At 36.7% G+C, this 26,550-nt stretch overlaps 1 protein-coding gene and 1 long non-coding RNA gene across 3 annotated transcripts in view; one reads left to right on the top strand and one right to left on the bottom strand.

The window, feature by feature from the left end:
• Positions 1 to 251: 251 nt before the first annotated feature.
• On the bottom strand, positions 252 to 23,824 carry LOC145686292 (uncharacterized). 2 transcript variants are annotated; one of them, XR_014131577.1, is made up of 2 exons: positions 23,687 to 23,824; positions 252 to 1,185 (listed from the first exon to the last, which is right to left on the bottom strand). It is a non-coding gene; the product is annotated as an uncharacterized LOC145686292 (long non-coding RNA). The 2 variants fall into 2 exon arrangements; XR_014131578.1 differs by lacking the exon at positions 23,687 to 23,824 and adding an exon at positions 23,091 to 23,182.
• Positions 22,552 to 26,550, top strand: part of LOC145686291 (32 kDa beta-galactoside-binding lectin-like) — a 164,515-nt gene continuing 160,516 nt past the window's right edge. Inside the window, exon 1 of the mRNA XM_081759429.1 lies at positions 22,552 to 22,707. Within this exon, the coding sequence (XP_081615555.1) occupies positions 22,645 to 22,707 (63 nt within the window). The 5' untranslated portion in view covers positions 22,552 to 22,644. The remainder of the gene's footprint in view (positions 22,708 to 26,550) is intronic.

Here is a 26,550-nt window from a genome sequence, read left to right as displayed (position 1 = left end):
AGATAATTTTGGGGAATGATTTTTGGAGCTGGAAAAGCAAAGAATGGAAATGATCAATATTATAATATTAAATTGTCATTTCCATTTTTTGCTATCGGTTATTTGTGTTCTTTTGTTTCTTCAGCTTCAAATGTCTTGTCAAAACTATATTTGCTAAGATTTTGACGTATGGATATGCATTAAGTTTTGGTAATCGAAATAGTCAATGTGAACTTTCCATCAGCACATCACATAAATGAATAAGCCATGTATAGGTCAGTACATCATACTGTTTTAAACTTTATGTATACTTAGAACAACATACAACTAGAAAAAATATTGAAGTCGATACAGTGAACGTTATAGCAGTAAATCAGAATCGAGTATAAAAATTAAAACAGAGAAGGATTATTTTCACTTTTATAAACAAGAAACAATTTGCCTAGTTTGCGTTAATCAAAAAAAGTCATAGAGCTACATACAACGTACTACAAAAAGAGCCATACAAACTACTAAACAATGCAGGAAATTATACAGGGAATTATAAGAAAAAATAAATCTTCGAAATCTGCTTTTTTTCGGTACCAGTTATTGTAACAGAAAGTTTTCGTTGGTCTCTCAATCCCTTTCATGAAGCAAATACAGGAACATGTGAGATCTGTTCAAAAAGTATCCTACTATTGTTCATGAAAAAAAAAAAAAAAAAAAAATTCAGATACCATAATCTTACATTAATATGCTTCGAAGTAGTCGGGCTGCCACACACTTCTTCCAACCTTCTTCCACTGTTGGAAGCAGCGGTGGAACGCCTCTGAAGATTGCGCACAGGTGGTTGGTCGCGTTTTCCATGATATCTGGACTGAAATCTGACTCCTTTTAGGGGCATTTTCAGTTTTGGGAGAAGCCAGAAATTACATGGAGCTATATCCGGAGAGTAGCAAGCCTGATAAAGCACAGATGTGCTATGTTTGAGCAATAGATGTAAATAATGAATGGTTGTACCACTCCTTTAGTGCCAATTGCTTTCTCCCTGAAGGCCTGTCGGATCTTGCGTATCGTTTTGAGTTGAAATTCTCCAAGTCTGACACAAAATTTAATAATCTTACTGTAGCGTTGTTCAATTCTTGCAATTTTTTTCCTCCCAAAAACGAAATTCCAACGCTGCTCACTTGCACTTCCTCTCTCATCACTGACTATTTCTGCAGGCTGGAAAAATAAATAAATAAATAAGAATGTGCAATAGGAAAACCTAAGTACGTGCATCCAATCACACCTCCTTAACTACATTTATTTACACACACAGACACAACACACACATATATATGTATAGGGTGGAAGTGAACAAGACCGAAAAACTTCGGAAGTTGATTCTACAACTAAAAACAAGAAAAAAAGTTCCAATAAACATAGATCCAACGCGGCGGCGTTTTCAAGCAGCAGCCCTGCGACGTTTCGTCGTCCTCTTCTTCTAAGTGAAATATCTGCCGAATAAATAGAGATATTGACGTCAGATCAAAAAGAATGTAAAGAAAGTCCTCACCAAAATTATGGCGCAAACGGTAAGGAGCAAAACGAACTGCATAAGGAGACTCCTTAAAGGGAGAAATGGATTCTCCAAATGAGATGCACTAGCGAACGTGAAAATGAATAATACGTACAAACATAAAATGACCTGGTTACGTTTAGCGTACCCTCTGAATGGTCGATTGGAATGTGCAAATGGAAATTTCCCACTGCAGCTTCGGGGAGCAATGTATACGAGAGAATATACCACGAACTAAGTGGTTTATTGGATCCACGGTACCACTCGCAGTTATTGTTTCCAACAGCGCTCAAAACAGAAAAGTGGTGAAATCGGGGGGAAGGTGTTGATTATTGCGCTGCCAGTAAGACAGAAAGTGACGAAAAGGGAAGTGAAAATGTACAGATCATGACAGAAAGGTATCTTCAGAATTCGGAGGTCTGTGTTCCACGAGGAACACAAATCTGAAGGAATTTTGACATTCCGAATTTCGGAACTCGAGATATTCGAACATAAAGTGACCAAGGAAGCAAACTGGACCCCACCTTATTTTTATATATTTTGTAAATTAGACCACGAGGAACACGAATCTGAAGGAATTTTGACATTCCGAATTTCGAAACTCGAGATATTCGAACATAAAGTAACCACGGAAGCAAACTGGACCCCACCTGGTTTTTATATATTTTGTAAACTAGACCACGAGGAACACGAATCTGAAGGAATTTTGACACTCCGAATTTCGGAACTCGAAATACTCGATCATAAAGTGACCACGGAAATTATAAATTCACTTCCGGTTTTAATATACACATAGATTGGATGTCTACCGTAGTTTCGTACTGTGAAACAAAACTACGGTAATGTAGTGATTTTGTGTAGTGTAGTGCAGGTGTGTCATTTAGGGAGGGCAGGAGGGGGCAATCCCCCCCCCCCCAAGAGTTTGAGGAATACATATAGTTTAGTCGATTGTTTATTAATATAGTAGTACAAAACGTGAACGCCTTATCTCGGCAGTGCTCTTGCCCCGCCCCAAGCAAAGTCTGAAATGACGCCCCTGGTGTAGTGTAGTGTAGTGATTTTGTCTGTTGTGTGTAATATTTTACTTATTAATATTATTGTTTTTCCCGGAATGCATCTTTTATGTTCACATATGGAATCTCGAGTATCGAATGTGAAACGTACTTGTTTTAGATTTAGTTTGATTCTGCAGAACTTGAAATAAATTTTAAATGTGAATTTGCCGGTCACACGTTGTACGATGCAATATGCAACAATAATTTGGTGAAAACGGAAAAAGATGATCTTAAATATATATATTTGAAGTTCTTCAAATTCCCCGAGGGTGCGGAACTACGAAGACAGTCTATTCAGCGCTAGGGGTGATGGGGTGCAGATTCGTGTAAAGTAAGTTTGAAGGTTTTTTATTTTCAGAGACTTCAAAAGAGATCTAAAAACGAATTGTTAGAACTTCCTCTCATTATGAAGCTAAAAAGAAATGCCGCACTTTCAGATAATTGGAGTTCGTTAAAGATTCATAAAAAACAAAATCCATCTGAAGACTACATGGAAAAGAAAAGAAATCAGAGAGAATGGAAAAGTTACAACAACACTACTGTATAGATCATTATTTTATGTAGAAGTTACATATTCTGTATCTTGCAATACGTCGTATGTTAAAATTTGGGTATTTTCAGTTAACACCAGTATTGGATCTGGTGGCACTTGTTTCATCACCTGGCAAAGTATCGTATGTATCCGGCTAATAATAGCAGAGTTATTTAAAAGAGTACAAAAAAAAAAAAAAAAAAAATGTATCTCTCATCCGAATTCAAAACTGAAAGTTTTTTCGCTCTCCCGTAAAGTTGTGATTTTCAACATACGACCTATTGCAAGATACAGAACGATATATTTAGTACGGCTTGATTCTGCATACAAGTAACAAAATTGTATTTTACTTTGTAATCCTAATTCGCTGTAAAATCTCGGCTAAAGGACCTGTTCTTATCTTTTAAGTAGGAAAGACCAGACGATAAAGTTTTCTGCTCTCTCCACGGGTCTATGGGTGCTGTTATACCGGAACAGCCCAAGACCATGCAGCATGGATAAGAGACACCGTGTCTTCTACTAATCTTGGTGAAAATTAGTGATCAAATCACTGAAAACCAGAAACTAGCTGAATCGGTCGATATCAATTTTGGAATATAGCTTTCACCTACTTCAAAAAGGATTTTTATGATGTCATTTTGATTGCAGAGTATTACAGGAAGGAAGTGGGATGGGGTAGGGTTGAAATTTATGCTAACATGTAAGTACAAAACATCTGATGGATTTTTAATTACACTTTTATTGAAATTGATTTGATTGATTGATTTTGAGTTTTACGTCCCGTTCAGCAGCGAGGGTATATGAGACGTGGACCTACTGATTAACGTGGAATTCGAACCACATGAACTCCCGCCGGGAATCGAACCCGGGTCCCCCGCGCCAAAGGCGCGTACGCTAACCGCTTAGCCACCGAGGAGCTCTTTTTATTGAAATGCATATGCTCAGAACGGTAGATATGGAGGTTCAAACATTTTTTTTTAACAACTGTATTCTCCTCCTGCGAAGAACGGACATTTCAGTTAGTAGGCTACATTATATATTAAAGTCTATAGCACTACATATCTGGGTCCATAGGACAGCGATTCGTAATCTTGTGCTATTCTGTTTTTTTTTTTTTTTTTTTTTTTTTAACGCATCGATGTTTTTGAAAAAAATTCATATTTCCACCTACATAGTATTTACAATCTGTGAAACTTCCAAAATATTTCGACCAAACGTACTGAAATTTAAAAATATTTAATTTTGAGCATGTATAATATGATAATTTGGTAAGGTTTTTTTTTTTTTTTTTTTTTTTGAGTGGTTTTTGATCAAAAGTAACATTTTGGGTCAATAACAACCTAATTTGGATCAAGGGCCGATTTCAGCATCTTACTATGAAATACCGTTTTGGACTGCCATACTCGCTTAGGATACGCATGTTAATCAACGTGACGTGATGAAAACCTTTGAGAAAATTACAGTTCCAAAACTCATATCAAACGGGTAAGCCGTTTTGCGTAATGCGATCACAAAGAAGAGACATCGTCGATTCCAATGTAATGAAAAATATAGTAATCGTTTTTACAATGGAATTTTGTAAAATGCGGAATCACATGTACTTTTTTTTTCAATGAAAAAATTATATATGGAGTTTCATTTTCCTAACTTAATGAGCTCATGAGATAATATATTTTCCTCATTAATTCTGAACCCCTTAGGATACGCCCTTTAATCAAAGTAATGTGATAGTAACATAGTTGTAGGTAAGTACTAATTATTTTCCAAAATTCATTTATTTTCAGTCTTTCGGCATGATTCAATCAGAAGCAACAGACAACATCGCTTTCAATGAGGCAGAAATTATAAGAAATAGTCCTAAAAGTGGAAAAGTTCAAATGCTGGAGCATTTGCCCCTGTATTTATCATGAAAAGTTTATATACCGAGTGTTCATAACACGAGGGATTGTCAGATACTAAATTTCTGGTGTGTGCGTTAAAACCCCCTCTCTTCCCCCTAGGACACGGTTTTTAAGAACGCTCAAACATCATTGGGACTTATCCAGTATGCCATCAGTGACGTAACAGAAAGGTTTTAGATTTTCTCCCCTTCCAAATTGAAGAGAGAGTTAAAAGTGAAGATGAAACTCATTCTTGGAACGCCGAATCTGTTTGAAGAAACCGCTTTTCGATATTCGTTATGTTTTTTTTTTTTTTTTTTAACTCTACTGAAATAAGTATTCAATTCGGAAATACCAGTAAATTTCAGCTACTTCTGGTTTCCTTAGAATCTTGTGGGTAGTAATGGCAACTTCGTTGGGAAGCTGAGTCGATTGCAAAAGCTTATTATTTGTCACTATTACTCTTTCTCTTATATGACGATCAACGTTGAAACCGAAAATGGTTGATTTCTACCACATCCGGTTCAGTGTGGGGAGATGGAACCTATTCTTCGGACCTGAATCGATTGAGGAAAAACGTTTTCGATATCTTACCGTCTTTGCTCCATAGAAATGAGTACTGAAACCAAAGCATTAGTAAACTTCAACCACTTGCGGTTTTGGTAGAGTGCTGCGTGTGGTGATGATATGTTCTTTTGATACACTGATTCGATCACAGCACCTATTACTATTCGTTACCGTTTTTGTTCTATGACAATATATACACGACTCCAAAAGTGCATTACCACCTACAATTCTCGTTTTCCTGCAAGAGCAGGCAACCCAAAAAGCTCGGCGATTGGGTTGGTTGCGAATTCGAAAGGCGTTGGACGAAACCTCAATTTTGTAACAAATATATCAGTGTGGCAAACTGCAAATAAGAAAATAAAACAAATTGTTAAGAATGACAATTTTATTATCGTGACGGAGTTGGATGACATCAAAAGCTACAAAATGATCTTACTTAAGCAGTTCAAAAAAGATGAATGACAAGAGACAAATACCAGAAAAAAGCATTTCTCTCCTTCCCCCCCCCCCTCCAAGAAAAAGAATTTCATAAAAACGAAAAAGTTACATAAAGATTTAATATATAAAAGCCCCACCCAAAATTTTGAAAGTTGACACCCGAAAGGCAAAAACAAGTAAACCGAAGTGAATAAAATTGTGCACAGATATTGCAAACGTAAAATGAGGGAATACAGGCTTCGTATTTTCCTGGAAAAGACGGTTGGGTGGGTCACGGACCCCTCCAAACATTTCATCACGAAAAATCAAAAGTGCTAGCAACAGTATGTCAGGTGTGTGTAAAGGCCACGAAGAATTCCAACGAAACTTTTTGTATGGACAATACGCAAAAGATAAAGGAATACGTTTTTTTTTTTTAATTTTTCGCGGAGAAAGTTTTAGGGGGCAAAAGAACCCACCATAAACTTTTGAAAGTTCACGCCCGAAAGGTAAGAAGAGATTAACCGAAGTGAATCAAATATTGCACATATATTGTAGGTTTAAAATGAGGGAATACGGGTTTAGAATTTTCCGGGGGAAAACGGTTAGGGGGCACGGACCCCTCCAAACCTTTGATCACGAAATATCAGAAGTGCTAGTAACAGTATGTCAGATGTGTGTAAAGGACATGAAGAATTCCAACGAAACTTTTTGTGTGAACAATACGCAAAAAATAAAGGAATACGATTTGTTTTAATTTTCTGCTTAGAAACAGTTTTAGGGGGCAAAAGAACCCACAACAAACTTTTGAAAGTTTGACGCCCGAAAGGTAAGAAGAGATGATCCGATGTGAATCAAATATTGCATAGATATTGTGTGAAATGTGTTTTTACAATTCTTTACCAAATATCGGTATTTTTCCTTCTAATGCCATGTAAAAATCTTATTTTAATAGTATGGATATAATATTCAATTATGATTTGAAGGTAGTGGGAGGGGCATATTTCTCTTAGAAATCGTCGTGTTTTCTGAGTAGATACGTGGCCGGTTTAAATGGACGCCTGAAGATCGAAGGATGTAAAGAACTCGAGACACGTGAAAGATTATCTCCTACTGCATAGTCCAGTCTAGGAGGCAGTCTCTGCCATTTTCTGAAATTTGAGTATTCAGAACATTCCGAATATTTAGACGGACAATATACTCCTCGCAATATGGACAGCCTCCAACTCGCAATTAACACAAATGGATACCACTAGATTAGTCGGTGCTTAAATGCGCCAGGAACATTCATCTTGACGGCTAATATACAGTGTCAGCCAAATTTCAAGATGGTGTTTAGAGTGGAAATTTATTATCATGCGTCTGATTACGATCTACTTACCACTGAGAGTACATCAATCTTAAAATAGCTACAAACGTCGGAGCCATGAAGAGAATGTTCCAACGCAACGCTGGCCAATTAGGTGTGTTTGTCAGCTACATCATCATGTTCGCTTTCCCGAATACCGACATGGTCCGGCACACAACAGACAACGATACAAACCCTGCTACTGTAGCTGATGGCATCTCACAAGGATGTTTTAACAAAAGTGTGCTTATTGCAAACAATCTGAAGCTCAGGGCATGTGCAAACCAAACAATAGCGTAACTAAATCTTGAGCGCATAGTCGAGGACAAGCATAATTGAAGTAAATTCAGCAGTGAAGACTGGACAAGGCGATGCCGACTAAATTTTGAGCTGTCCTCGTCTGCGACATATGCACACTTAATAGAATTCTCATCCGTAAACATTAAAATCGAGTACTGGTCTAGCAACACTCTGAGCACTTTTTGGTGCCTAGAGACTGGTGTGCTGTTTAGCGTGTGAAACCAACCAAATATCGAATAATGTGTAGTTAACAGCCAGGGTGGAACAGCACAAGTGTAAAGCAACGAGAAAGAGAGAACCTAACAAAGTTGTCGTGGAAAAAAATCTGACACGCACAAATGTACCACAAGCGTGCAGTGCAAGGATGTTCAGCATAGTGCTTGTAAAGATTCCCAACACGGAGATAAATACTGCACGGGTTCAAGAATATGATGCACATGGATAGTACGATTGAGAAGCCTCGCATTACGATAGGTTAACTGTGGTTCATGTGCATAGATAGAAAGCTAATAACGGGACTAGTAATGCAGTCAAATACCCAGTTGATAGACTGTCGAGTTGCTTTGGAAAGCTTAAGCGAAAAGACAAATAACAAATACAATCTTAGTATAACTTGGACCTATTAGACTACAATATAAACGTAATAGAACAATACGATCAGCACTCCAAGTGCGGACGAATTAAATCCAAAGGATGAGATCAAAAGTACTTAAGATTATGCATATGCGGTGCCCATGTCAACTGACCGTCAAAGGTCTGAATCAGAAAGCAAATCGTATCAACGAAAGAGAGATTAGTGTCATCGAGATACAAGTCAAGGTTAACAATGCAGAAATGTCTACATTTAGATTTCTGGGCTGAAAATCAAAACCTAGTATCGTTCAACCAGCAAACAAGAGAGTTGCGAGTCAGTTGAAGTTGTCCTGGAATGCCGTGAAAGTGTCACGAGCCAGAAAATAAAAACATGGGTCACGCATGAATCAGAAAATGCTTGAAAGTAGATGAAAATATCGAATCTAAAATAATTGCTGGAAATAAGTTGATAAATCATTGCCTCCATTGACAGAACTTCTCCAATTGTTCTCTTTCCAACATCTTTTTTCTTTCTGGGGAGAAGAGTTTGCTTGCCTTTGTATGTCTTTTTGTTTTTCCAATTTAAAGTGGAATTCTCTGGACTATTCTTTCTGCATAACACTACTATTTTATCATGACTGAAATCAGAAAGTTTCATCATTATCACATTGGAATCGTAAAAGAGTACAGTTTACTGAAATCACTGCACATGCAGTTTTATTTTCTTTTCCTATAACAGTGATGTGTTATAGTATATACGTTTGTCAACGTAAAACAGACCACACAAGTAAACCTGGATCTGAGACAGAACATTGTTGATGGTAACAGCAAACAGCGAGACATCAAGAATTCTGCCTTCTAGATCACTATTTTCTTGGGGAGAGCGTCCCTAAGACGAGAATCCACACGCACTCTAAAATAACGCTCATTCAGAAAATGCACTAGGAATTTAGCTCTATAACAATGGAGGCCCCAATTATGTAATCGATCTAAGGCGCCGTGATGTCAAACGTTGCCATACACCTTCCCTCAATCGAATAACATAGCAAAAAAGTTGATCCATTTGAGAAAGGTGTGTTGAACTTGGACATCTAAAGAAGCGCAATTTTCAATAGTGGACCAAAAGTGAAGCGCAATTTTCAATAGTGGCAGATCTTTTGCAAACAAATCTACCAAACAAAAACAGCTTTTCCAAAACATAACGCTTTGGAACTGGAACTTCTCCACCTTCTCTCCCCCTGTAGTATTGGTTGACACGGTTCTCGCCTGAAGGGGAATAGTCTGTTCCTTTGTGACTATGTTGCGTACTGTAACCAAGTCGCTACGGAAAAAAACCTTGCGCCTTGCCTAAAAGCGAGATTGCCAAGTGGTCATAAATATTGGTTCTGTCAACCAAGTAATGTCAAGACAGCTATGAAGACAGTAAAGATGACCCCGTGAAGAGTGAAGACAAATTGAGGGTGTCGATATTTAATAGACTCGTATCTGAATAAGTAGAAATTTGGCAGCATAGATACATTGTTTTCCTTTTCATGTGTGCATGGGTGAATGAGAAAATTGGAGGGCAGTTTTTAGAAAAAGGGCGTTAATTGGGGAAGGGGTGAGATTTTAAAGCGGGTAGCGGACTTTGTTGTGTTGTATGTTTGTGTGTGTGTGTGTCGGTCTTTGTTGTTCTTTGGAATATTGTTGCTGTAATTGCATAATTACGTGTCTGTCCCTGATATACGTGAACTAGCAATGCAGTAGCAGGGTTTCATATTTTCCTGAGAAGAACGGTTAGGGGGCACGGACCCTTCCAAAACTTTGATCACGAAATATCAAAAATGCTATAGTATGTAAGATGTATGTAAAGGACATGAGCCATTGTAACGAAACTTTTTGTATGGACAATACGCAAAAAAATAAGGAATACGTTGTTTTATTTTCCGCGAAAATACGGTTTTAGAATTCTGTAACGTCTCTGTTGAATTAGCCGTTTTCGAAAAGAACTTCAGAAGCAAACCTACTTGTGAAAGACATCGGAAGACCGATTCTGACTCTTAATATAACGCAAGTAATTAGAAGTCAGAAACGAACATTTACAAGGAAGTTTAACCTGGTATGACCTTGCGTTACCATACGGTCACATTGCGCACAATGACCTTCAAATTGTTTTCCTCTGGTTAGTTTCACATATACTCACATGTATCGCTGTCAACTCTCAGCTAATGATGTGTTTGACACGATTTCAGTATCAATCTTGAGATTCCCTTGTTTAGTGTGAAGTTACGTGCATCTGAAAATCTTGCTACTTCTAGAGTTGCAACAATGGCACAGAATAAAAGGTGAGAATTCATTTTATCATTGCATTGTTGTTAACATATTTCCAATTATTGTGTGTTTTGATTCAGAAAGAAATCCGGCGTTGAGGTAAATAATGTATTGTGTTAAGAAACATACATGAACGTCGTGCAGAGCTATGTACCGTTCATGTTACCACATGGTCACGCTAGGCTTTCGTAGTAGCAATAAGGCTTGGCAAATCATAATTTTTCCGTCCTAAGAAAAACTGTTCCTTCGCATTTCCAGGTACTTAACAGTGTATGAAGTATTGGAAGAATTTCAGAAACCGGATGGAATAGGCCATGGAGAAATTGAGTGTATATTTATTGAGCCTCCAGAATCAAATGTTTTATCTGATGAGGATTCGGCAGATGAAGATGTTGGCGGTTTGATAGACAACCTAAGTAGGAGACAACTCAACGCTTTGGCAGAAATAGTATTTTCCAATGGCATGCGTTTGGGAGGGATTTATGGGGAGAAGGAGGGAGAGAATCTGGAACAAGGGAGTGAAAACATAGAGAAGGAGGAAAGTAATATTTCAAAGAAACGGAAGCGGAATCAGTGTGATAGCAGGGGAAAGTGGACACAAAACGATATCAGCAATTCGCTGCCTGTATTCCCCGAGTGAGATTATTCAAAATATACTGATTTCAAATCTGTTGAACTCTTTGAATTTTTCTTTGATGAAGATATATTCGATTATGCCTCTCAAGAAGATTTGAAATTATGTTTGGGTGTTTTGTTTGTGTCACGGTATAATACACTTCCAGGCAAGAGATACTATTGAAATTCTGGAACTGATATTAGAAATTTAATGGTACACAATACAATTAGAAGAGGTAGGTTTATTCAGATAATGAGGTTTTTGCATTTTGCGGAAAACAACAAGGTGAGTGAATCAGATAAACTTTGGAAACTACGCTCACTAATGAATAAATTGAAAAGTAATTGCATCAAACATTTTGTTCAGGCGCAGGCAATAAATTTTGACGAAGCAATGATAGCATACTATGGCAGACATAGTTGTAAAATATTTATAAAAGTAAAACCTGTGCGTTTCGGGTACAAGGTTTGGTGTCTCAATAGCCCAAATGGATACCTAATCAACTTTGATGTGTACCAAGCCAAAAATCTGCAATGCATAGCAGAATATGAACAAAAATTTGGAAAAGCAGACGCTTCTCTGTTATATATAATAGATGAATTTCCAAGTGACGTTAAAAATTACCACTCAGTTTCTATTTCAACAATATTTTCACAAGCATACCACTTCTGTTACACCTAAAGTCCTTAATGAATTTGCTGTAATGGTACTATACGTGAAAACACGGTTCCCAAAGAATGCAATTTCCCAATGTCATCTAAATTCAAGAAGCAGAAATGAGGTTACTATAAACATAGAGGCAGTGAAGATTATGTAGTCATTTCAAGATGGCATGACAATTCAGTAGTCACAGGCGCATCCACTGTTCATGGTGTTTTCCCACTAGGAAACGTAAAAAGATATTCCAGGTCAGCCAAGAAAGAGATCACAGTAACTCGGCCACGTTTGATCGGAGAATACAATACGTTTATGTGGGGGGCACAGATCGAATGGATAGGAACATAAAAGACTACAGAATTAGTATTTAAATATTAGGGGAAAGAAATGGCGATGGTCAATCTTCACTTGGCTGTTGGATGTATCATCACAAAGTATGGCAGATATCACTCAATACTGGTTCAACTTTTAGTCAACTAGAATTTAGAAGAGAAATTGCTCAATACTATTTACTTGCATTTGGTTCGTCTCCAAGAGGTGCTGGACGTCCAGTTGTATCCAGACTGAGTTTCTCTGGAAACAGAATATCCGATTCAGTGAGATTTCATGATATTGGCCATTTAGTTATTCCTGTTCCTGGCAACAAACGAAGAAGATGTGCTGGAGAAAATTGTTTAACAGTGGGGCGTACAGCATGTGTAAAATGTGATGTTGGCCTTCGTGTTTCTTTTTTTTTTTCAATTTCCATACTAAGAAGTATTAAACACACTATTGTTGTCATTTTCTCAAGACAATGGGAATGAGTTTGTATGAAAGAAAGTTAAGGAAAATATAGTTTTTGAACCCTACTGTAGTGTTATTCATTGCATTTATATATCACGAAGGCCTAGCGTGACCATATGGACACACCATATATATGAACACCAAAAATTATTTTCTCAGATGGAATGGAATTTTTGTGATGTATGAAGCCCAATTAACATATTCAGGTATAAATTAACAAAAAACTGCACACAAAAAAATTCAGGCTCTATCAGGTTAATCTGAACTTGTACGAACAGCATAAGTGGTTATGTGAATGTGAAATTAAAAATGCTTTGTTTTGTTTTCCCTGTTTGTTGTTCGGGGCGGAGGAAGATGCATGGTAAAAAAGGTGCGGATATCCAGCATCTGCACGACAAAAAAATCATCCGGTCATATAAGAGACGTTCTGATCTCACTGTGTTGGGAAACGTGAATATTGCTGCTCAACTAAATGCTGGTTATAGACCGTCCATTGAGAATCACAATCAAAAAGTGACGCAAAACAGGTACATGCTCAATATAACCAATTGCATTTGGTTTCGTGGCATCTTCGAATTGACTTTAAGAGGACATGATGAAAAACATAACTCGTCTTCAAATCGAGGCGTTTTTCGTAGATTAATTAATTTCAGTGCAGAACTTGACAGCGCTCTCAAGAGTCATTTAGAAAGCGCAATAATTTTCAAGAGTACGTCAAAAATCATACAAAATGAGCTTCTCCGTTGCATGCTTTTAGCATGCCATGAAGAAATCGCTATTATTATTTATAACTATCAGGGGCGTATTTAGGGGGCTTCCGGGCTTAAGCCCCCCCGGAATCTTACTTTCTAGAGTAAAGTATATGAAATAACTTGCAGAATTTTCACATTTTCAGGCAAAGTCCCCCGAGAGTTAGCAAAGCCCCCCGAAACAAAATCGTGAATACACCACTGCTATTATTAATAATAATAATAATAATAATAATAATAATAATAATAATATTATTATTAAACTATTATTATTTATAATAATAATGATGACAAAGGAGAGGTCATGTATTGTGCACCACCTAAAATTCAAAGCACGAGCCGCCACTGCTGTTTATGTATGATTATGAATGTTTGAGCAGTAGCCTCCACATCAAAATTTGTATGAAATAATGTTGTGTGAAATTGACGGACTACGTTTGAACTGTGTAACCTATTGGTTAACCGCAATTATTTAGATTGAGTCGAAGAAGTGTTTTAAAGGAATCGTAATGTTAGAAACGATTAATATTTCGTAATCTTTATAGAAAATCTTCCCTGTCTACATATATTAATCACTCAAGTAAACCGGATTTGTGAATGTTTATGTACATTAACGATATATTTAGTCTGACGACGTGAGTGGTATTTGTGCAGTAAATATTTTCGTGCAGTTTAAAAGCAACTACAGAATGGTATAACTGATTCGCGAATTATGGTGCAGTTTATGTATACTCGTCCTCAACCTCCGACTCGCGATAGTACCTGGTTGTTGTTTGAGTTTTTTTCTTTCCTCTTCAATATTACTTTACTAAATTGAGTTCGTCACCGTTCATAGAGGTGGCGGGATAAATAAGAACGAATAGTATAGTAGGTTTACTACAGTAAATGTTTATTTTATCCGTACCAAAGCGCCACGCAGTCCTATGTGCATGAATCTTCATTTCCCCTACTTCTAAAGATATAATATTTGAAATTAATTGGCGCCTCAAGACCTCGCGAGTCTTGCTGACTTTGAGCGACTGGCGAAATTTGGCTTATATTAACTTGCCAGTACAAAATTATTTTTATTTACTTTTCTTGTATATTTGGCTACCCCCGTTTAGGATTTTTTCTTATTGACTTCTACGCTATTTTCTCCATACTTAATCCAACTCTCCTCAGTTTCTGACGGGTCGGATATTTTTTATTGTAATAGAAATTTCTAAATTAAGAAACCACACCAGTCTTCGGGTATACTCGGGATCACCAAGGGCTTGGCCGAACACAGTGGGTGGTAGGAATTTCATAAAACTATTGACTTTGTGAAAATCCTATCCTGGACACAGACTTGCTGTTGCACTTGGAGAGGCCTATTAGGCCACGCATTTAGTAGGCCACCTCTTTCAGCATATTAAAATATATGTGTGGCTTTGAAGTCGACGACTTGTAAGGGAGAACAGATAAAACTGTGGAATTTAAACGTAGTAAGAAAAGAACGTAACATTATAAAGTTCCGTTTTCAGAAATCCAATAGTAATATAGAAATAACGTTTGTTTTTACATATTTTTTCAGAACTATTCGAATATATGGGAGATGCTTTAAACATTCATTATGTCCCTTTCATAATGGATAGTATACTCAATTTCAAGTAGAACTGTAGATCTCCGAGATATATCTACGATAATGTCAAAAGTTTAACACACATGCTTTGTTTCCGCGTGGTTCGATTGCAAATTTGGTAGTGTTCATTATATGTGCTATTCCAAAATACATTCTAATAAACCCAATAGATAGCGTTGATCATATCCTCCATTTCAGATTACTAATGCAAACTGAACAAAAAAGCAAGAAAAAACGAAAAGAAGAGAAAAGAGAAAGAAAGAAAGAGAAAATAGAAGAGTTCTATTTTACTGCTAAATTTCTATCAGAAATACCCTATATTAAAAGTCAAAAGTGTATCGTAATGAAAAGTTACAAATGTTGGAAAGAAAAAGTTTATGTTCCCCATAGATGTAGCATGTTTCAAATTTCAACGTAAAAAACATAGAATTATAGGATGAGAACAAATTTTGTGTCCAACTAGTATAAATAAAATTTTGTTCTCAAATAACCAAAGAGGTTACCATTTTCTAGTCTTTTCCGAAGATTTATCTGTTCCGAACCTCCAGTATTGATTTTATCTGTTCCGGATAATTTGCACAGATGAAATTAACACGCTAAGAGCTCAAACGGATCATCGTGTCAGTCGGATGATATTGGTTAGGTTATAGACCACCACTGGGTCGAGGATTCAAATCCGTAGTGACCCGGTAATTCGACTGAGACTCGGTAACCCAGAGGATAAAAATATATTTTACTTATTTCCTTACGTTTAAACAGTATTTCTGTCAGAGATGACCAGGACTGGAGATGTTATCCGCAGAGCACGAAAAACACGACGCCGAAGTTAACAGTTAATTAGATTCTTCAGACCAGTTATATCGGGCTCTTGTTCCGTTTAAACTTAGAACATGAAGTGCGTGTGTGAGAGAGGAAGAGAGAGGGAGAGGAGTGAAAGATGCAAAGATAGGGAAACGTCAAGAAAGAGAGAAAGGGGGACGAATATCAATATGAAATATACTTATCATTACAGTGTATGGTGTATAACGCACACACTGTTTACTCGAACTATCGCCAGTGATGACTTGTAAGTTCTCCATCAGAAGATAAATCTCTGCAGCCATTATTTTATACGAAAAAAATCATACTACTTGATGGGGAATCGAAACAGATTTTCCATTTGTAAGTCTGACACGTTACCACTACACCACCGTTTGCTTTAGCCAAACTTTGTTTAACTAAACAACTTTGGTGTAGTGTTTCTTTCTAAGAACGGTAACACGAAAAGTGTATACTGCAGATCAATGATGTCTTTGGAATGTTCTGGTAATTCCCTTGCTCTTTCCCAACCAGCATTCGTAAATCGTCTCTATCATGATACAGGTATTTGCTTCCAGATTCTTAAGTACTGCTTGTCCAGTATTAGTCGATTCTTTACAATCCTTTTGTAATAAAATTGACTTTGGCGTGAACAGGATTTGAACCTACGTTCGATAGCTGTATTATTCATAAGGCCTTTACGTTACCTCTACACTATCATGCCATCTAAAATTACGAGCCAAATATTACTTACTCTAGCCCTGATCTTTGGAACGAACCGGCTTCTTCCTGTAACGTTATTTGCACCAAAGTGCACAACGAAATTGATTTATTCGACGGCCTAGAGATGAATTAGCGTCCGCTGATAAAGGAAAAACATACAATTGAGGAAAAGATAGAGAAATAAAATATATTTTACAGTAATTTCGCCATGCAAGTTCAAAAGTACACAAATAATAATAATAATCTATATTATAATATTGAAAGTAACTATGTGTATGACTCCTAATCTCTTGAACCAGCCGACCGATCTCAATCAAATTTTCAACATTGATAAGATTCGGGTCTGGGAAGCTTTTTATCATTTCATTTTAACGGTAAAACCTAGGGGAAAAGGAGGGGAGGAGGGTTGATATATAAAAATGTATAAAACGTAATAACTCTTAAGACCGATATCTATCAAACTTTCAACATAGATAAGGTTCGGATCTGGGACGACTTTTATCATTTCAATTTGACGGTGCAACGTAGGGGCCGGAGAGAGGAAGATATATGTAAAAAAAATTAGAAGTTACTGTCTTTCTAACTTCATCACTCTTGAACCACCTGACCGACCTCGATTAAATTCTCAACATGGATGAATTTCGGGCCTAAGATGGTATTTATCTATTTTGACGATATAACTTAGGGTTGAGGGGAGGGAGCGGTTATTAACAATAAATAAAACTTAACTCGTGAAACAAAAGATCAGTCACGATCAAATTTTTAACATAGGTGAGGTTCGGGCCCGAGATGATTTTTTATCCTTTCACTTTCACGGGAGAACTTGGGGAGGGGAATGGAAGAGGGAGATATATATAAACTAACTAACTAACTCTATGGCCTATGGAACCCGGAGGTTCAGTGCTGCGTTCCCAAAAGCTCTCCACTGACTTCTATCCTTAGCTAATTGGATCCAGTTTCTACTTTGTATTCCTATCTCTGCGAGATCCATCTTAATATTATCCTCCCATCTGCGCCTAGGTCTTCCTAATGGTCGTTTTCCGATGGGTCTACCAGTCAAGAGTTTGAAAGCGTTTCTACTTTCTTCCGTTCTAGCTACATGACCTGCCCACCTAAGCCTCCTAGACTTGACGACCCTAACAATGTTGGGTAAACCGTATAAACTATGTAGTTCCTCGTTATGAAGCTTTCGCCATTCCCCATTCTCGTTCCTCTTGGGTCCGAATATTCTTCTCAGGATCCTGTTCTCAAATACTTTCAGTCTATGTTCTTCCCTCAGAGTAAGCGACCATGTTTCGCAACCATACAGAACAACAGGCATGATTATCGTTTTATATATTTTAAGCTTCAAATTCCTCGACAGAATTCGCGACGACAAGAGATTTTGAACCGAATAGTAACACGAATTCCCTGCTTTTAGTCGACATTTAATTTCTTCGTGAATATGATTTTCGTCTGTTAATATTGATCCTAAATATTTGAAAGTATCCACTTTATCAAAAGTATTATTTAATATTTTGACGCCTCCACAATTTGCCGTATTACGGTCCGGATATATATATATATATATAAAACTAAATAAAACTTAATGACTCTTGAACCACCAAAATAATCTTGATCAAATTTTCAATCTAGAATGAAGTTCGAACCTGAGATGGTTTCTGTCATATCACTTTGACCGTGTAACTTAAGAGATGGGGAGGGGGAGCGACATTAAAAAAAATACTGGTGTAAGTGACAAATTTATAATTTTTGGAGTCGGTTAGATTAACAGTGACACATCTGATGTTGTTTAAATCCAAATTCAGCCCCTCAAGTTGGAAGAGAGAAGACATAAAAATGATCGAAATAACCAATATCAGTGTCGAATTTATAGTTTACCGGCTCGCTGAGATCAACAATGACACTGCAGGTGCCGTGCCACACAACATAGGGTGAGGAGGGATATATAAAACACATCGAAAATGACCGATATCAAGGAGTGCTTTAGTAATTCTGAACAGTAACTGAGTAACGGAACATATTACTATTTTTTTTCAATTTAACCCAACGAAATGGGTAATTGATGTAAATAATAATAATAATAATAATAATAATAATAATAATAATAATAATAATAATAATAATAGACTACTGTACTGTGAACGGGAACATATTATTATTATTATTATTATTATTATTATTATTATTATTATTATTATTGTTCACGTACTTTTGAACCTGCACGACGAAATTACTGTAAAATAAGTTTTATTTCTGTAATTTTTCCTGGACCTTATGTTTTTCCTTTATTAGTGGGCACTAATTTATCTCTAGGCCATCGAATAAGTAAATTTCGTTGTGTATTTTGGTTCGTTCCAAAGAGCAGAGCTAAAGTAAGTAATATTTGGCTTGCAATTTCAGGTGGCATGATAGTGTAGGGGTAACGTAAAGGCCTTATGAATAATACAGCTATCGAACGTAGGTTCAAATCCTGTTCACGCCAAAGTCAATTTTATTACAAAAGGATTTAAAGAATCGACTAATACTGGACAAGCAGTACTTAAGAATCTGGAAGCAAACACCTGTATCATGATAGAGAAGATTTACGAATGTTGGTTGGGAAAGGGCAGGGGAATTACCAGAGCACTCCAAAGACATCATTGATCTGCAGTATACACTTTTCGTGTTATCGTTCTTAGAAAGAAACACTACACCAAAGTTGTTTAGTTAAACAAAGTTTGGCTAAAGCAAACGGTGGTGTAGTGGTAATGTGTCAGACTTACAAATGGAAAATCTGTTTCGATTCTCCATCAAGTAGTATGATTTTTTCGTATAAAATAATGGCTGCAGAGATTTTTCTTCTGATGGAGAACTTACAAGTCATCACTGGCGATAGTTCGAGTAAACAGTGTGTGCGTTATACACCATACACTGTAATGATAAGTATATTTCATATTGATATTCGTCCCCCTTTCTCTCTCTATTGACGTTTCCCTATCCTGTCTTTGCATCTTTTACATCTCCCCCTCTCTCCCTCTCTCACACACACGCACTTCATGTTCGAAAATTGAAATGGAACAAGAGCCCGATATACCTGTTCTGGAGAATCTAATTAACTGTTAACTTCGGCGTCGTGTTTTTCGTGCTCCGGGGATAACATCTCCAGTCCTGGTCATCTCTGACAGAAATACTGTTTAAACGTAAGGAAATAAGTAAAATATATTTTTATCCTCTGCGTTACCGAGTCTCAGTCGAATTACCGGGTCACTACGGATTTGAATCCTCGACCCAGTGGTGGTCTATAACCTAACCAATATCATCCGACTGATACGATGGTCCGTATGAGCTCTTACCGTGTTCATTTTATCTGTGCAAATTACGTTATATCCGGTAGAGATGAAATCAATGCTGGATGTTCGGAATAGATAAATCTTCGGAAAAGGCTAGAAAATGGTAATCCCTTTGATTATTTGAAAACAAAATTTTATTTATACTAGTTGGACACAAAATTTGTTCCCATCCTATAGCTCAATGTTTTTTTTTTTTTCACGTTGAAATTTGAAACATGCTACATCTATGGGGAACATAAACTTTTCCTTTCCAACATTTGTAACTTTTCATTACGATACACTTTTGACTTTTAATATAGGGTATTTCTGATAGAAATTTAGCAGTAAAATAGAACTCTTCTATTTTCTCTTTCTTTCTTTCTCTTTTCTCTTCTTTTCGTTTTTTCTTGCTTTTTTGTTCAGTTTGCATTAGTAGTCTGAAATGGAGGATATGATCAACGCTATCTACTGGGTTTATTAGAATGTATTTTGGAACAGTACATCCAAGGAACATTACCGAATTTGCAATCGAACCACGCGGAAACAAAGCATGTGTGTTAAACTTTTGACATTATCCTAGATGTGTCTCGGAGATCTACAGTTCTACTTGAAATTGAGTATGCTATGCATTATGAAAGGGACATAACGAATGTTTAAAGCATCCTCTATATATTCGAATAGTTCTGAAAAATATGTAAAAGAAAAAATATAAAATGAACTCTTTGAATTTTACGTCCCACGCTTATGCCGGTTAGGCTAAAACAGACTGTTATTATGAGAAGTGAATGCTTTAGGCACTAACTAAAAACTTAGCGCATTTCGTTAGTGCATTGTTAGTGCTTCTGAAAATACTAACACTTTGTATGAAATTTGATATTTCTGACGTTGACTCCTAACCAAAAATCTTGAATAAATACCAAAATATTGTAGAACTGACATTAGTCCTTAGTGCGTTTAAGTGCACTAACGATGCACTAACGATTGCCGTTAACACTATGTTTCTACCTCTATTTGTATAGAATTTGATATTTCTGAAGTTGGCCCCCCACCGAAAATCTTGAATAAATCCCAAAATATGGTAGCACTAACGGTAGTGCTTAGTGCGTTTAAGTGCACTAACGATGCACTAAGTTTTGTTAAAATCTGTCTGCATAAAGATGGGTGGGGACTAACTTCATATGAAGTTTTCCCCCCACCAAAAATCTTCAATATCTCGTAAACGCTGATAGCACTAACGTTAGTTTTGAGTACACTAACGTGCACTAACGATGTGCAACGTTTGGTGTAATTTGGGAGAGGTGGGGGGCAGGCCCGTATCCAGGGTGGTATAGAGGGGCCGGGCCCCTCCTAAATTTTCGCTGGCCCATCCTAAAATTTTCACGGTAGGTTTGCAAATGAACTATAGTATGGTTGGATCGGCCCCCCCCTAACTTCAGCCGGGCCCCCCTACATTTATGGGCTGGCTACCGGCCTGGGGGGGGCAACCTCAGGCACGTCATTTCCTATGGCAGTGAATATTTATAACAAGCTTCCTTCCACTTTAAAAAACAAAACATCCGGTTTCAATAAAGCAGTCAAGTACTACCTACTCGAGCACTGCTTCTATTCTGTAGAAGAATATCTGGTCTGTAGTAAATAAGGTTTAAAGTATATATATTTTGTATATCTATAATATAAGGTTTTATTAACTGTTATGTTGTTTTATATCGTTGTATGTAAATTAGAATAATGAAAAATTGTACTTTTTTTTTTTTTTTTTTTTTTTACATAAATTCACACTATTTTAATATTGCATGTAGATTTAAATGTATACATATGTACATATTCAGTGTTCTTATGACGTGTCCAACACATACGTTCACGTTGTGAACAATTTGTATGAAAAAGGGTGAAAATAAATACAATACAACCCTCCTTGTAAAGTGGAGAGTCCCATTATAAGCAGGGCTGGATAACAGGGCCCCTAATACAAGAGGGGTTGGTATAACAGTGCTCCATTACATGCGGAGTTGGTTTAACAGTGCCCCATTACAAGTGGAGCTGGGAAACGACTCGATTACACGCGGGGCTGTTTTACCAGGGTCCCATTACATCACAAGCAGGGCTGAGGAACAGCCTTCAATTACAAGGCAAACTGAAAACAGGGGCTCCATTCATAACAAACTAGTACATAATACAAAACACCATTGTATGTACGTTTTATCGTATTTGCTTTTTTAAAATTATTTTGAAATTACTTTACGCCAGTTTTTTCTTTAATCTTTTCAAGTGAGTGGGGCCATAAGTTATAGTTTGTTTAGTTTATACGTAAATCCGGCACTGACTACAAGACATTGATAAGAGTACAAGATCGTCAGTAACTTCATTGTGCTCTGTGGATACAAATTCTCGGAAAGATATGGATAAAAATTAAAATGTTATTTATAGAAAATAGTATATATATCTAGGTTGTGATGTTATGGCTCTTAAAATGTTGAATATTACGCAGAACACTAATTCAATATATTGTAAATCGTAGTCATTCTGTAGAACTTGTATCAAAATTAATATAGCAACTTCTGAGAAGTATATTTTGTAAATTGTTTTTATTTAATTAAATAAAGTATTACAGTATAATTAAAGTTCGTTCTATGAGTATGCCAATCAAAAATATCAAGTTCATATACACACATATTATCATCTAATGTCAAGACCTCCAAGTTATCTGTGTTAAACTTTTCTTTAATCTATGAAATTAACTTTAACAATAATCATAATTCCTCTTTTCCTAGAAAAACAAGAGGAAAATTTAAATATCACTTAGAACCAAAAAAAAAATAAAAAGATTTACGATAAGGCTTTTAAAATCTTAGGTTGAATATTATTAGAGTTTGGTAGACGAAAGCGTTAGCAGAAAGGCAACTATGAATTTTATCATTGAAACAGGATTCTGTTTGTTTTTGTTGTTTGCTACATATAGTGCAAATGTAGGTATTGGTCTATTTTTTATTTCTTCTAAAAATTTGTCCTCAACCTGATTATACTGTAATGCTGGAACTTTGTTATTTTGTGAGTGTTTTTATTAATATTATTTACAGAACGAATGCTTTACTACAATGAAATAGATAGTCATAGTCATAGTCATAATCAGTATTTTCTAGGCAGCAATATTTCCTTTAAGCTCAATATAGTTTACACAAGAGTAATGCTTATTCTAAGTTGCAATAATACGTACATAAAGCATGTTATTTAGAAATATGTGATTTACTTCAGAATGAAGAATAAAAGAATTCTGTTAGTTGTAGTATCTAATATACTGCATTTTTGACTTCATGCTATCGGCTCCCTAACCTTCTGTGCAATTTCATACCTTTGTTCCCTCGGACTATTATTTTCTGGTGCGTTAGGAAACAAATCCCTTCGTGATCCCTCCTTGCTGGTTTAGTGGCTAGCGCGGTGTCTCTCGTGTACGGTGTACCGGATATTTTTCCCGGTGAGGGAGCATTGAAGCATTACGGTGGTTCGAATTCCACCTTAAACTATAGGTCCTCGTCTCATATATCCTATCTTGGTGCTGAGAGCAAAGATAAATTTCAACAAACATACAGACAAATTCACTGACAGAAGAATACCTAATACGAATGAATAATCGCTACTGAAATAGGTTTTTGAGACATCCGAAAAATTATATATAGTTTTAGTGCTGACTCGTATAAAAGAAAGCCTGCCTCAGTGGATCAAATTTCCAGTTACCCAGTAGAAATATTTTCCTAAGAGTTAAATATATAAATTGTAGCGAAAATTACTCGCTTTTTAAATGTTTTTGAGATGAGATATTAGTATGGGTGTCTTGGGCATTGAAATTAATGGGGACAACAAGAATATAAAATGCTTGAAAACCTAAATAAATACACTTCAAAAATAGTCGGATGTTTGAGAACTACTTGAGTTCTATCTCAACCATACCTGTATAATTCATCATCATAATTTTCTGCCATCACTGATAGGTTATTACGTATAAATTTGAAAGTTTCCATGCTTTATGGACCTCGATCCTCTTTCTCTGGATGTAGGGATGCTATCTGACCTCAGTCATGATCTGCTGGTAAGCAGCTTGTTTGACTTACTGTTGTAAATACAATAAAAACGTTCGTATTTTTTTTTTACCAGAAATGTACGTTTTTTAGAAAAAACTTTGCCTCTCGTTTTTTTTCTAATTTTTTTTTTCAAATAGTCATTTGTAATGTATCTAACGTCTATTTAAGTTTGAAGTATTTTTATGTGGGTGTAATCAGCGTAAAAGGCAACATAAATTAAACGCTAAATACTGATACGGTACAAATATTTCACTATATATATGAGTAGCATACCTACTAATAATCCGGGTTTCAGCAGTATTTCACCAATATCAACCAAGAAATAGAAGTATAAATAAAAACTTGTTTTTTCGTGAAAGTATTGTCCTCAATTGAATTTCGAATTGTCTTTTTTTAATATTTTCCCTGTAGCTTCCTTAATTGTACAGAGATCTCCTTAAGATTTGTCAGGTAGATACTTCGGATGAATTCCTAATTGTTGACATCAATTGGGCGGGCCTGCGGGCAGTGATAACAACTGGAGGAAATTAAAGTTTCCCTAAATTTGGGCAAAAAATTTGAAATTTTTGTTTATAAATCCGTACTTATACGTCCGAGCACAAGTCAACTTAAGCCAGTCGAACATTGGTCCTTACTGAACAATAGTGGGTACCGATCATCACTATGGGGTATTGTCTGTTCACTCTAGGATGGAAGATTGTTTACAAACAACAATTGTAGTGCGAGCGTCAAAACCTTGCTTCTCACCCCTACATGGTTAATTCATGGTTGCCAGGCACATGAATCTCCGAACCGAATGTACCTACTTCTGCACAGTCATGGACCAAGTGCTATTACTACATAAATTGCTGCTTTTGAGATGACTGAGATATTAACGTTATGAAAAATTGAGTTAGTTATTATGTAATACAATCTTACATATAATGCACACTCAATTTTGTACAAGTGTTCTTGTTCGAAAGTGTGCGAAAACCTTGTACGCCTGGCAATATTGGAAGATGGCAGTTTGTGTTGTAAACAATAAACAGAGGTAGCGAAGACCGTTAGGTTCGCTGGACAGCGTTGTTTTCATGATAAGGCGACAGAAACATGTACTGATTGTAAACAAGGGCTGGGAATTTCGATGCGAGTATAGGTGGAAATATTCTCCCCACATATTGCCTGTTGGTGAAGGTTTGCAATGTTGCAAACTGCTAAGTGTAGAATTTCATACTAATTGAACGAGCTTTGAGAAGGATTAGTATGATGCAATAATTATAAATACTAACAACCATAGACTTAAAGTATTAGGAAATAAACCATGCTGCTGTAAGAAGAATATAATACACATTGAATTAAGTGTTCAAAGTACAGTATAAAGCGAATTTTAACATTTAAACATTTTAAAGCTGTACACATTTGCCCTGTTTGGGTGCCCTTACCAGACACTGTGCAACACGAAAAAAGGCATTAAAATAGGTAGATCGAGCGTGGGCATGAACGCGGCTCTGGCCGGTATTCCTTATTAAGGTTTTCCTCAGTCCCACGAGGTGAATGACTAGATAGTAGCTTCTGTAAGGCAGGGGCGGATCCAGGACGGACTTCTTGAGGGCGGTGGGTTTTAATACTGCTACTTAGAGCTATTTTTAAGAGCTCCAAACTCTGGGATTGGGTTTTATTTAAATATATAAAATGAGAAAGGTTCCTTTCCTGGGGGCAATCGCCATGATCGCCCCCCTGGATCCGCCACTGCTGCAAGGCCAGAATTGGGCCAAACACCGAGGCCCCAGAATTGGCGGGAAATATATTCCTTCAGAATATTATGTTGTCAATACTTCCACAAATATTATGGTGGTGGGTTCCGACATCCCTTTTTCGTTTATGTGTGTTTAAATTCATTATGAAGTAAATGTAGAAGTGTTTCTTTCATTCTCTTTCTTTCTTTCTTCTCATCTTTCTCATCCTTGCTCTCCTTTCCCCACCTTCTTAAAATATGAATACTATCCTTCTGTAATATTGTTTCTCTCCACGGCCCAAGGTTTAAAGAGACCAACCTGATATAGTTAACTATTAGCAGAAATGTACCAATAAATTCACATTAGAGACAGCGCCGTAACTTATATTTTTTTTTTCTGGGGGGCAAGCATTAATATGTGTATCTGGGCCTCCTAGAAAAAGTTGTTTTTCTCATTCTTGGCCCCCCCCCCTCTTTCTAACTTTTTCTTACTATTTATGCCACCCGGAGCCTGTCGGCCCTCCCTCACGGCAAGGTCTGCGGGGCCGTTACTTACGCCCTTGGGCCCATTCCATACATGACAAATTAATTAAGGGGACAACATTGACAAATCTCAAAGCCATACGAATAAATGTTATTTCTAGGGCCACTAATAATAGACGTTTTTTACTGAAGTGGGCACAAGGCTCACTTTTGTTTTATTTACCTTTTGTGCGCTGCTTTAAGTAATGTAGTGAAACTGTTTAATGCTTCATTCATAATTTCATGTTCGTATTGTATATGGATTAAGAAAATTTCGTCTCCAAATGGGCCCCTTCGAACGGCGGGGAACCTCCCTGGGGGGAAGTTGCCCCTCCCCTGTCCCACACAAGTTACGGTCCTGATTAGAGAAGAAGTAAACTCTTTCGAAATTTACGCAACTTGCAAATACCAAACCATACTAGTGCTAAAATTGATGAGTTAGTTCCACTGTTACAACTGCTATAAGGGGAAAGTAGGGGAAGGACTGCTAAGATTCG

The sequence above is a fragment of the Thermobia domestica genome, chromosome 5 (genome assembly GCF_964235325.1).
Source record: "Thermobia domestica chromosome 5, izTheDome1.hap1.1, whole genome shotgun sequence".
Taxonomy (NCBI): Eukaryota; Metazoa; Arthropoda; class Insecta; order Zygentoma; family Lepismatidae; genus Thermobia; species Thermobia domestica.
This window is presented reverse-complemented; position numbering and strand designations above follow the sequence as displayed.